Source organism: Bos javanicus, chromosome 2 (genome assembly GCF_032452875.1).
Source record: "Bos javanicus breed banteng chromosome 2, ARS-OSU_banteng_1.0, whole genome shotgun sequence".
Taxonomy (NCBI): Eukaryota; Metazoa; Chordata; class Mammalia; order Artiodactyla; family Bovidae; genus Bos; species Bos javanicus.
In genome coordinates, this window is record NC_083869.1 from 91,577,715 (window position 1) to 91,591,690 (window position 13,976).

General features: G+C 38.1%; 1 protein-coding gene across 2 annotated transcripts in view; it reads left to right on the forward strand.

Moving 5' to 3' along the window:
- Nucleotides 1–13,976, forward strand: part of LOC133227553 (cytochrome P450 20A1) — a 44,124-nt gene that overhangs the window by 2,302 nt on the left and 27,846 nt on the right. For both annotated transcript variants that reach the window (XM_061382156.1, XM_061382162.1), the window contains exons 2-4: nt 2,984–3,033; nt 3,647–3,813; nt 5,104–5,246. In XM_061382156.1, coding sequence (XP_061238140.1) covers nt 2,984–3,033; nt 3,647–3,813; nt 5,104–5,246 — 360 coding nt within the window. The remainder of the gene's footprint in view (nt 1–2,983; nt 3,034–3,646; nt 3,814–5,103; nt 5,247–13,976) is intronic.

The following is a 13,976-nucleotide window of genomic DNA, read 5'->3' on the forward strand; positions in this document are numbered from 1 at the left end:
TGGAGTTGTAGCTTCAACATCAGTCCTTCCAATGAATATTCAGGACTGATTTCCTTTAGGATGGACTGGTTGGATCTCCTTGCAGTCCAAGGGACTCTCAAGAGTCTTTTCCAACACCACAGTTCAAAAGCATCAATTTTTCGGTGCTCAGCTTTCTTTATCGTCCAACTCTCACATCCATACATGACTACTGGAAAAATCATAGCTTTGACTAGATGGACCTTTGTTGGTAAAGTAATGTCTCTGCTTGTATTTATTTTTATGGGAAAAAAATTCAGAATTGATATTCTCTTTTCCTTTGTTTTATACCCTGTTTCCTGGGTGCTACATGAGTCTCTCTCTCTTTCTGTTTAAATTCTTTTATTTGCTGCAGTGCATCATTTTCCATAATTTCTTGAGGGAGTGTGCATGAAAATTTTTTCAAAATCTTGCTTTTTTGAAAATCTTATCTTTTCTAGCTTCACACTTGAATGATAGCTTGGCATGGTATAAAATTGTAGGTTGGGAAAAAAAAAATTGTAGGTTGGAAACAGTTTTCGCTTAAGATTATTGGGGATGCCACCCACCAACCTGTTGTTCCTGAATCTGGAATCTTAAGGTATCTTTCCAGAAGGATGGCAGTTACAAGAATGATGTCTAATGGATCTGTATACTGACTTTTTGCTTATTGTTAAAGTCTTGCATCTTACTCTGCCTTTGTGGTTACAAGTACAAATATGATTGCTTCCTGTGGGAAGCAAAGGAGGATCCTGCAAAGGAGGATTCCTTTGCAGACCCCAGAGGAGGCCTCTCAAGGTCAACTAATCACTGCTCCAACAACTAACACTTCCAAGAAAACTGGTCAGATTATTCATCCACTGTTGCTTCCTCTCCCATTCTCTTTATCCTTATTTTGTCCTTTTTTATTTCTTCACTTTCATTTTGTGGGATTTCAGGAATAGATCACTGATGAGTGTTGTCAGTCTACCATATTTGAAGAGAAGTCAGGAACCTCGCTTCAGTCATTAATAACTTCAACCTAGAAAATAACAAGTAGGGTCTTTTTTGTTGTTGTTTTTAGTATCACTGACTTTTATTATGGAGTTCCTTCCATTCTTTCCCCCACTTTTTATACATTAAACTTGACGAGTTTCCATTGTTGATGAGACTGTAGGACAAAATCTTACATTGTAGGTTTCGTTGTCATCAGTTAAAATGCAAGTTACACATACTATTGTCTAGATAGTATTCTTGTAGTATGTAGTAGAAACTGTAAAACTCCTTTGTTAGTACTGTTGAACTTAGTGTATCTCTTGGCATACATAATCCAAAGGAGGAAAAAGTAAAGTTTTACGGTGATTTTCATGGCACTACCTGTAATAATGAGAAAACGAAAGAAATAGCCTAGATGTTTTACAACCTATGGTAGGAACATGATTATACAATTCTGAATATGTAATGGAAGACAGTTTAAACTTTAAATGTTCAAATAAATATTTATTTATATAATGTTAACCACTCCAGTACTCTTGCCTGGAAAATCCCATGGACGGAGGAGCCTGATAGGCTGCAGTCCATGGGGTCGCTAAGAGTCAGACACGACTGAGCGACTTCACTTTGACTTTTCACTTTTATGCATTGGAGAAGGAAGTGGCAACCCACTCCAGTATTCTTGCCTAGAGAATCCCAGGGACAGGGGAGCCTGGTGGGCTGCCGTCTCTGGGGTCGCACAGAGTCGGACACGACTGAAGCGACTTAGCAGCAGCAGGGGGAGAAAGGGGCAGAATGCCAAACTATGATTAATAACTACTTAAAATATTAGACAAAATTCAGAATTGATTCTAAAGTTGAATATTTTAGATTATTTTTTCTATAGATATTTAGCTAATTTAAAAATTATAAGAAGTCTTATTTTAAAAGTGATATGCTTGTTTTAAAATAAAAATGCTCACCTCTAAATACAGTAACCATAAACCCAGTACAAAATTGTAAAAAAATTAAAATTCCCCCCAACTTTTTTATAGTTCATTCTTCAGAGGTTGTCACTTTAACAATTTGCTATAAATTATTTTGTTATTTATTTGTATACCAGGTGGTCTCTCTGACTGTATGACTCTGATAATGATAACTACATTAAACCAAAAGATAAATGTGTGTGTGAGCTTACTTGTGCAATCATGGAGACCCCGACTCTTTGTGACCCCGTGACTGTAGCCTGCCAGTCCCCTCTGTCCATGGAATTTTCCAGGCAAGAATACTGGAGTGGTTTGCTATTCCCTACTCTAGGGGGTCTTCCCAACCCAGGGATCAAACCTGAGTCTCCTGTGTCTCCTGGGTTGGCAGGTGGATTCCTTGAAAGTGAAAGTCACTCAGTCGTGTCCGACTCTTTGCAACCTCATGGACTAAACAGTCCATGGAATTCTCCAGGCCAAAATACTGGAGTGGGTAGTCTTTCCCTTCTCCAGGGGATCTTCCCAACCCAGGGATTGAACCCAGGTCTTCTGCATTGTAGGCAGATTCTTTACCAGCTGAGCCACAAGGGAAGCCCGGCGGATTCCTTACGACTACACTAACCTGGGAAGCCCTAAAAGATGAATATCACTTTGTATTTTGACAAATTCTTTGACTTGAAAGAGGAGAACTATTTTAGGAATGACACTATTATAATTATGACATTAAATTTTTTGAAAGCCGAGCCAGACGAGACCATTTATAGTCTCAGAACAAAGAAAAATGTACTTAGTTTTATATATTAATTGATATATAATGGATGTTAAATTTTTCAGACACCTTAGTTTAATTGACAGAGGGGAGGAATATTAGGATAATTCTTTTCAGTACAAAGAATCCAGTTTTTTTATTTTAATATAGAAATAATCTCTGAAATTCAACCAAATTGAATAACCATCATTTAAAGTCCTGCACATGTCTTGGCAAAACACATGTGACTTATGGGATATATGATCATTCATTATACTAAATTATTTAAATTTTTTTCTCTAAGGCTTCCAGACAAGCTGCAGGAATTCCAGGCATTACTCCAACAGAAGAAAAGTGAGTTGGTTTTTTGGCTTTTTTAAATCAGGTAAAGTCAGCTCTTAATTTTTGGATAAAAACTAAACCATATCTTTAGATTGCTCAGTTTATTTAGTCCCTTTGTTTTCTTTAAAGTTGTATTTGGGCATACCACCTAAACTTTGTTAATAAATGAAAGGAAGCCTGTATAAATCAAAGCCTTTAATTTCTTTCACTTCCCCTAGCCAGAGAGTGTTGAAAATAGAAAGATAGAATTAAGATGGAATAAGAAAAAATTGCCATAGCTGATTTAAATTCGCCTGTGATTTAATAGCCAGTGGTGGCATCCACTGCTGTCTCAGAATGAGGTGCTGCAAAATTGGATCGTTTTTCCAGTGTCTAAGTCAGATGCTCCTTGTGCAGCTTTGTTGATGTGAAGTGTTATGAATTCTCAAAATATCAGACAAATGCATATCTAAATGTGGCTACTGAAAGTGAGAAGTCAAATATAATAGAGTTTTGGATTTTGCAGTAATTTGATTTTTATCTTTGTTTTCATCTGTTCACACAGTTAATTCAGATTCAACTAGTATTTTTGTTTTTCTGCTTCTTCCATATTAAATTATTTTGTCAAATATTGCTGTTTTTTCAGAGATGGTAATCTTCCAGATATTGTGAACAGTGGAAGTTTGCACGAGTTCCTGGTTAATCTGCACGAGAGATACGGGCCTGTGGTCTCTTTCTGGTTTGGCAGGCGCCTTGTGGTTAGTTTGGGCACTGTTGATGTACTAAAGCAGCATATCAACCCCAATAAGACACGTAAGCCTGATTTTCTTTCTAATTAGCTGATCCTTATCTTTTAAGAATAGATGTCTGTAAATGAAGGTCCATACACTGCTCTTAGGAATAGCTAACATTTATTAAATACTTTGTATTATATGTCAGACATTGTGCTGAATCTTTATGTTAATCACCTCACTTCACTTAAGACACAGTATTTTTAAATGATCGTGTTCTTCCTTCAATTTATAGACAGATGTGAAAAAAATCCCAGTGCAAATGCCAATAGGATTTTTTTTTTTGAACCTGAAAAAATAGTTCAAGGGTACATCTGAAAGAGTAAAGGTGTAAGAGCATTCGGGCTTCCCAGGTGGCTCAGTGGTAAAGAATCCACCTGCTAATTTAGGAGATGTGGGTTTGATTCCTGGATGAGGAAGATTCCCTGGAGTAGAAAATGGCAACCCACTCCAGTATTCTTGCCTGGGATATGAAGCTAGGCTGTCTGGGTTGAGTCTGTGCTCTTAATCATTAAGTTTCCACAATGTGGAAGGCTGTTTCTGTTAGAAAATACAAAGATGAGTAAAACCAGACATGGCCTCTGCTCCTGTGGAATTTATAGTCCAGTGGTGGTGAGTTGGGAGCTTGTAAATGGTATTTGAATGATTAGAAGAGTAAACTGAGAGATGTACTCTGAAAGAAGGGACTGTAGTTCTTTGTAAAATCTGACAGATTTTTCTGTCTTTCACTGGTAAAAAAAAATGTTAACAGCTGTTAAAAACAAAACAAAAACCTCAAATATTTAACAGTGAGTATCTCTTGTGTGGTGAGATTTAGATGAATTTATTTTCTTAGTATCTTACTGTGTTGTTTTAATTGTTTAAAATGACAGTGTATTTGTGTGTGTGTGAAAACAGTATAGTCATTGAAGAAACACATAAAAGTGAGTAAAGGAGAAAAGAAAAGGTTTTGGACTCAGCTAAATAGTTTTAACTGTAATACTCGACAATTACACATACAACATCAATTTTGTCTTAAAATTGGTGGAGTGAGTTCTTTTACAAAGATACATGCTGTCATGCAGTAGAAAATTTATTTGAGTATTAATGGTTTACTGTGGAATTCCCAATTTACCAGATTGTTTTGTTGGCAATTTTTATTGTCTCTTGAACTGTTCACATTTAGAAAAGACAAGGGAGTTATGGAAAAAAAGTTCCTGGCCTCTCTGCTATAGTCCCATACCTTTCTGATCTTTGTTCTTTTGCTGGAGGTTTTTTTTTTTTTTTTGAGTGATTACTCTGACTTAGAAATGTTTAATCATGTCTGTTTCAGTGGACCCTTTTGAAACCATGCTGAAGTCATTATTAAGGTATCAGTCTGATAGTGGGAACGTGAGCGAAAACCACATGAGGAAAAAATTGTACGAAAATGGTGTGACTAATTGTCTGCGGAGTAATTTTGCTCTCCTTATAAAGGTAAACTAGTTTGACCTGGATTTCTGTTTTACAGATAATAGTATGTGGATCTTCCTTGATTTATAATGGGGTTATGTCCTGATAAACCCATCGTGAACTAAAAAAATATCATAAGGTGAAAATGTATTTAAATACACTTAACCTGCCGGACATCATAACTTAGTAGCCTAGCCTGCTTTGTATGCACTCAGAACACTTATGCTAGCCTGTAGTTGGGCAAAATCATCTAAAACTAAGCCTTGTTTTATAATAGAGTGTTGAATAGCTCATGTAGTTTATTGAATACTGTACAGAAAGTGAAAACCAGATGGTTGTCTGGGGACAGAATGTTTGTATGCTTAAGGGCTGTTCACTCTCATGATCACGAACGTGGCTGACTAAACTGGCTGCTGTTGCACCCAGCGTTATGAGAGTATTGCACCTCCTATCACTCACCCAGGAGAAGATCAAAATAAGAAAAAAATTCAGAGTATAGTTTCTTTTGAATGCCTATTGCTTTTCTGCCCTGTTGAAAGTTGAAAAATTGTAGGTTGGAGACCATCTGTGTATTTTGGCTCTTAGTGTTTCTTTGTCTTTGCTATTCTTACCTTCTTTCTCAGCTGATTTTTATTCTCCTAAAATTCTAAAACAGAAACAAAAGCAAAACAATTTTAATACCTAGACTTACTTTGTAAGTTGGAATGATGGGAGTGAAGAGAAACTGAATAAGTTTTTTTTTAATTAAAACTTTATGTTTCTTTACTTTTTTTTAATAATTTATTTTTTAACTGAAGGATAATTGCTTTACAGAATGTTGTTTTCTGTCAAACCTCAACATGAATCAGCCACAGGTATACATATATCCTCCCTTTTAAATCTCCCTCCCATTTCCCTCCCCATCCCACATCTCTAGGTTGATACAGAGCCCCTATTTGAGTTTCCTGAGCCATACAGCAAATTCCCGTTGGCTGTCTATTTTATATATGGTAATATGCTGCTGCTGCTGCTGCTGCTGCTGCTAACTCACTTCAGTCATAATATAAGTTTCCATGTTACTCTTTCCATACATCTCACCCTCTCCTCCCCTCTCCCCATGTCCATAAGTCTGTTCTCTGTGTCTGTTTTTCCATTGCTGCCCTGTAAATAAATTCTTCAGTACCATTTTTCTAGATTCCGTACATATGTGTTAGAATACGATATCTATCTTTCTCTTTCTGACTGACTTCATTCTGTATGATAGGAGAACCTGAAGAAATTTTTAGAGCAGTAGATTTGTATCAATAGATTTGTTCTTTGTTTTCGGACCCGACTCAAAACCAGCAGCACGTAGAATCTTTAGTTATGGCATGCAGACTCAGTGCATCTCAAAGTTATTTATTTTGTTGTATGTTTTATGTAGCTTCTTGGGAAATAGCAATATGGTATAGAGCAGAGACACTAAGTTTGGAGAAAAGGCTTTCAGTCTTATTTCTGTCATTTAGTATCTGCATGATTGACCTTTGTGAGTTTTTATTGCCTGCGCTGTGCAGTATATGGGATGTTAATTCCTTGACCAGGGATTGAACCCATGCCCCCTGCGTTAGAAGTGCAGTCTTAACCACTGGACCACCAAGAAAGTCCTATTGCCTTATCTTAAGTTGAGGATAATATTAATAGCATCCACATTACAAATTTGCTGTGAGGATTATATGAGATCATGATGTAAAATTCCAAACATCAAGTCTTACAACACAGTCAGTGCTCAAAAAAATACCTTTCCTGCCTCTGCTTGAGGTTTTCCTGCCATTTGTTTCCTGCTCCCCCCACTCCTTATATTTTTCCTGCTCCTCTGAAACTGTATCTCCTTGTTAATGTTTCCAGTTTATCTAATGTGTTACTTCTTTCATGCAGGGTTTTTATAGTTGATGGACCTTTATTGGTCCCATTTGGAAGGTTACATGGGAGTCCTTTCTGTTCTATATAGAGTAAACCCACATACACTCACAAGTACACAAATACATCCCACTGTCTCTCACATTACATAGAGTAAATAATTTAAAAAATCATGGAAATTTTAAATAAAAACAGAATACTATAACACACATCCATATTCTCATCACTAAACTTTTTTTAACAGTTATCAAATTTGATGCAGTCTTATTTTATCTTCCCCTACTTAACTCCCCTGTTTTCTTTCTGGATTGTATTTAAGCAGATTCCAGACATCACAATGAGGACATGCTTTTTCAAGAACTTAACAGGATTTAGCCTGTAGCCGCTACTTGGTCAGTTTTCTTTGACCTTAACTATGTTCATTCCTTCTAAAAATGTTCAGACTGCACATTCTAAGCACTTTTGTGACTTTTTTGAGTTGTATAATAGTTGATAATTCTTAAGAGGATACCATTTTGATTCATCCTACAGTATCTACTTTTTAAAAATTATATTTGATAAATGCTTAATGCCATTTTTCCCCCTTATTCTCCAATTCTGTTTGGAACTCACACTTTACATTCAAGATTTGAGACTGGCTTGAGTCTGGATCAAATCTCAAACTCACTGGCTTCCAAATGAGTTTACTAGAAACATTAATTAATATGTTGGCTCCTCTCTGCACAGTTTTACTTCCGAAAAGAAACTGAACAAGGCTTTTACTCATAGCTGCTGATTAGTCTTTCTCCTTTCCAGTTCCCTTTTCTCACTGATAGCCACTATTCACAGGGCCATCAGGAGATTTGTATATCAAATGTCTACCTTCTCATCGTTGTCAGTACTATTCTGTATTATTATGTTCTCTGGACCTCTCAGGCAGCCTGCTTGGGTTGTCATAGCTGGTCCTGTCACACCCGATTGTCCTCCTGAAAGCAGTTATGTTACCTTTGTCTAAGCATTCATGAGTCAGAATCTTTCTTTCTATCTGTTTAAATACCTTACATTTGTCCATAAGAATCTTGGTATATAATTGTATATCTCCAGGGAATTTTACCCATTTTCTCTTTGCTTTGCTTCCAGTGATTATGCTTTTCAGTACTTTTTATTGTTAAAAGCTTTAATTACTCTTTCTTTGCTTTAAACTAAGTAATTCAAATTTCTTTACTCTTTTATCATAGGCTCTATTTCCCAAATGTTCGATCTTTTTTATTGTTTATCTGTATTGTGTTTTTTTTCTTCTCCTGTCTGATCAAAGGCAAATCAAAGTGGGAATTATTTCCCAATTTTGACGTTTCTTACCATCATATGTTCAAGCTTTGGAGCATAGACTGTGTCCGTACGTGAGAAATGTGTTTCAGGCTTATATTGTCAACCCCTTAGCACAAGCCAGTTACTTAGCTTATTTATTAGTCAGAAATACCAATTAATATTTAATCATCAAGAACATGATTGAAGAGGACGTAGTCTGAGCATCCTCCTCCTCCCTACTAATGGTTTTCTGTAGAAGAGGGGTGTTTACCAGAGTTATCACTCCAAAGTAAGTTAATTTCATACTGACACAACAAACCTTTTCCTTTTTTTTTTTTTGATCCAGATCTGAGTTCTGTGTTTTGACTCTTCTCTAACCGTCTCAAACCTCATCCTGTAAGTTCTGGCTCCTTCCTGCCCTGACTGTCTCTGCTCCAAGGCTGTTTGTGAACCTGCACTCTAATTCTATGAGTGTAATTTCTGTCTTCAGTGCTTCAACCCCATATGCTCCTATGACTTTTGAGTTAAACTATGACTTAACAAATATTTCTGGATCTTAGAATTTATGACAGTTTTACAGAATCCTCTTAGTTGACAGTTCAGTAGTCATATGTTAATAGCCAAAATTATTGAACTCATTGATTTAACACTGTCAGATGAAGCTCAACAGATTGTTAGCATTCCCATCTAATGTATATAACCAAGATTCATAAACCAAAATTCATAAACAAATTCAAGATTCATAAATGAGATGCACATAAGCTTCTAGCAGATGCACTAGCTTTGTGTCTAGAGTAAAAACCTATATGACTCATATCTAATATTTGCATTGTATTGTAGAATACTGTGCAAAACAAATGGATGAGCAGATCATAATACAGTTCTGTGATACAAATGAGAGTATTGATGATAAAATTTTTATGGCCATGGCTTAAAAGAGGGTAAAAAAAAGACTTTCCCAGCGTAGATTGAAAGCATTTAATCTGTTTGTTCCATAATCAGCAATGATCTGGTACTGGGGGGAGATATCCACAATTAAATTCTCTGGTAAGTTGCATGTTGTCCTGATAGGTTTTTAGGATACCATTTGGATCCCAGATTTGGTGTTTGGGAGTACCATTTTCAGGTTTTCTCTTATTTTAGTGTGTAATATTTCGCAGAAGAAAGGTCACCAGAAAACTGTTGAGTACTCATCACTTAGAACTGAAGAAAGATATATCCTGGACTTCATTTAAAAACCAGCTAGGCACAAAGCTCTTTATTTAAAAAAAAAAAAAATATATATATATATATATATATAAGCCCCAATAGAAACATGGCTAAAAAAGTAAACATGCAGTACTGCCGGGGTCCAGCCCCGGTGGATCCAGGGGTTTCAAAGGGGAGACGGCTTCGGCAATCAGGAAACAACAGCTTACTTAAATATTAATTAAAGATATAAAGAGTGGTTAAATAAGGATAGCTCAGTGAGGAAATTCAGTGGAGAAAAGAGGCTGAATAATTCAGCCAGAAAGTGAGAGAAAGAACGACATGGGGAGACCAAGCTTCGGTGAACAAGGCCCGCACTTTATTTTCCAAAGTAGTTTTTATACCTTAAGTTATGCATAGAGGATAATGGGAGAAGGGGTAGAGTCATGCAGCAAGCCAGGCTTTCTTCCTGCAAACTTATCATATGCAAAAGTTTAGGTAATTTGCATCATCTTCTGGCCCGGAGGCCTGTTAACATTTTAAGACCCTTTCTTCAGAAAACTTATTTTTCTCTAAAGGTGATTTAGTCAGGTGCCACCCTCCAAAAGCATTAAAGTTGCATTCCTATAGGGCAAAGGTGTGGTGGGCTATAACAAGAAAAAGAATTAACTCAAGGGTCCAAGGTTACAAACATTAAAGCTACTACTAACACCAATCATATTAATCAATACACTGCCAGGGACACAGCAGGTAAGGGATATGGAGACTTAGCAGCAAACATTGGCCCAACAAGTGAAAAACCCTTCACCAATACAATTTCTAATCAATCTTTTAACTGCTCAAAGGAATCTGTATTTAGACAGTTTAGAACATCTCATGCCTCTCACAGTTGGGAGGCTCTGAACAATCACATGTGGCCGGAAAAACCTATTCAGGCAGGCTAGAGGACTTCCAAAGGAGTTTGTAGGTTGAAACACTGTCACACCCAGGAACTTTATTAACTGGAGCTGTAAGTTAACTCTTTTGTTCAGAGAGAGGTAGTGGGGGACAGCCCCCCGTAAAGTCAGAGGTGTAGGTGAGAGCACAAAGCAGAAAGTAGGCAGACTCTGGTTTTGGGGTTAGATGCTCGAGAATTTCCAGGGGGACTCCTGAGGCTCGATCCCGCCTTTGCGTATGCCGAGCCTCCTTCCTCATGACCTTTGCCACAAGTGGAGCTCCTCACCGCTGGCTCCCGGCACAGTACTTTATGGGAAACATATAGAGGGCCATTAAATTTGAAACTTATCCAGAGCCTATCAATAATTAGCATGAAATAAACCAATTAAAGCAGTGTTGGGATTTTTTTACCCGTTAGACCGACAGAGATTTTATAAAATGACCACACTTAGTACTGTCCAAGGTATGGGAAATGGGCATTTTGCTGATAAGTGTATAAGTTGATATATTCTTTCTCCAGTGCAGTGTGGTAAAAGCTTAAAAAACAACTTCTTAACTCAGAAATTTCATGTCAAAAGAAGCCAAATGGCAAAGATGACTATTGAAGCATTGTTTATTGAGGCAGAAATTAGAAAATACTTAAATGTCCAGTGGTAGAGAGAAAACGAAGATCATGGCATCTGGTCCCATCACTTCATGGGAAATAGATGGGGAAACAGTGGAAACAGTGTCAGACTTTATTTTTTGGGGCTCCAAAATCACTGCAGATGGTGACTGCAGCCATGAAATTAAAAGACGCTTACTCCTTAGAAGGAAAGTTATGACCAACCTAGACAGCATATTAAAAAGCAGAGACATTACTTTGCCAACAAAGGTCCGTCTAGTCAAGGCTATGGTTTTTCCAGTGGTCATGTATGGATGTGAGAGTTGGACTGTGAAGAAAGCTGAGCGCCGAAGAATTGATGCTTTTGAACTGTGGTGTTGGAGAGGACTCTTGCGAGTCCCTTGGACTGCAAGGAGATCCAACCAGTCCATTCTGAAGGAGATCAGCCCTGGGATTTCTTTGGAAGGAATGATGCTAAAGCTGAAACTCCAGTACTTTGGCCACCTCATGCGAAGAGTTGACTCTTTGGAAAAGACTGATGCTGGGAGGGATTGGGGGCAGGAGGAGAAGGGGACGACAGAGGTTAAGACGGCTGGATGGCATCACTGACTCGATGGACGTGAGTCTGGGTGAACTCCGGGAGTTGGTGATGGACAGGGAGGCCTGGCATGCTGCAATTCATGGGGTCGCAAAGAGTCGGACATGACTGAGCAACTGAACTGAACTGAAGAGGATTATTTGAATCATAAATCTTTGCAATGGATGAGAATGAAAACATTAAGAAAGATGGCAAAGACATTTATTTACTGACATGGGGAGACAGCTTTAAGGTGATATATTAGTTTGCTGTGGCTAGCATAACAATGGAGAAGGCAATGGCAACCCACTCCAGTACTCTTGCCTGGAAAATCCCATGGACGGAGGGGCCTGATGGGCTGGAGTCCATGGGGTCGCTAAGAGTTGGAACGACTGAGCGACTTCACTTTATTTTTTCACTTTCATGCATTGGAGAAGGAAATGGCAACCCACTCCAGTGTTCTTGCCTGGAGAATCCCAGGGACGGGGGAGCCTGGTGGGCTGCCGTCTGTGGGGTCGCACAGAGTCAGACACGACTGAAGTGACTTAGCAGCAGCAGCAGCGTAACAAAGTACCACAGACTTGTTGGCTTAAATGACAGAAATGTGTTGTCTCGCAGTTCTAGAGGCTGGCTGTTGGTCCAGGATTCCGGTGTCAGCAGAGTTGGTTCTTTCTGAGAGCCTCGAGGAAAAGTCTGTTTCATGCCTCGTTCCTAGTTGCTGGTAGTTTGCTGACCATTTGTACATTTATCACCTCAGTCTCTGCCTTCTTGTTTATAATGAGGTCTCCCTGTGTGTGTTTATGTTTGTGTGTGTGTGTGTGTGTGTGTGTGTGTTTCAGTGTCCAAATTTCCCCTTTTTATAAGGACATAGTCATATTGTGTTAAGGCCTTAATGTGCACATCTTAAATTATCTGCAAAGAACCTATTCATAGGTACTAGGGGGTTAGAACTTCAGGATCTTTTTTTTTGAGGGGGGCACAGTTCAACCCATAACAGATGATAAGTGAAAAAACCCATATACAGAACAGTTTGTAGAGAATTACTACATTGTTCAAAGTATACCTCTATACACACATATATGTACACATATACATAGATACACTGTAGAAAAACATTAAAAGCTGTATAAAAAATGTTATCTATAATTACCACTACTGGATTGTAGGGTGATTTAAATTAATTTCTGTATTTTCATTTATGTTATTTTTTATTAGTTATTATTTTCTACATATTTTCTTTTACACTAACCTGTGTTACTGTCCAAAAAAAAAAAAAAATTGAACCTCTTGACTATCAGTGATAGTCTTAATATTCATTAAATTTTCATTAGAAACAGAGCTTAATAATGTTGTTTTTGTTGTTCAATCTCTAAGTCATGTCTGACTTCTAGCGACCCTATGGACGACAGCACTCCAGACTTCCCTGTCCTTCATATCTCTTGGAGTTTGCTCAGATTCATGTCCATTGAGTCCATGATGCTATGTAACCATCTCATCCTCTGCCTCCCTCTTCTCCTCATGCCCCAAGGTCTTTCCCAGCCCCAGGGTCTTTTCCAATGAGTCGGCTCTTCAAATCAGGTGGCCAAAGTATGGGAACTTAAGCTTCAGCATCAGTCCTTACAATGAATATTCAGGGTTGATTTCCTTTAGGATTGGCTGGTTTGATATCCTTGCTGTCTAAGGAACTCTCAAGTGTCTTCTTCAGCACCACATTTCAAAAGCATCAATACTTCATGGTGAATAGAAAGGGAAAAAGTGGCAGAAGCAGTGACAGATTTTCTTTTCTTGTGCTCCAAAATCACTACAGTGATTGCAGCCATGAAATTAAAAGACACACCTTGGAAGGAAAGTTATATAAACCTAGAGAGCATATTTAAAACCAGAGACATTACTTTGCCAACAAAGGTCAATATAGTCAAAGCTATGGTTTTTCCAGTGGTTATGTATGGATGTGAGAGGTGGACCATAAAAGAAGATTGAGTACCAAAGAATTGATGCTTTCAGACTGTGGGGCTGGAGAATACTCTTGAGAGTCCCTTGGACTGCAAGGAGCTCCAACCAGTCAATCCTACAGGAAATCAACCGTGGATATTCATTAGAAGGACTGATGCTGAAGTTGAAGCTCCCATACTTTGGCCACCTGATGCAAAGAGCTGACTGACTGGAAAAGACCCTGATACTGGGAAAGATTGAGGGCATGAGGAGAAGAGGGTAACAGAGGATGAGATGGTTGGGTGGCCTCACCAACTCAACGGACCTGAGTTTGAGCAAACTCGGGGAGATGGTA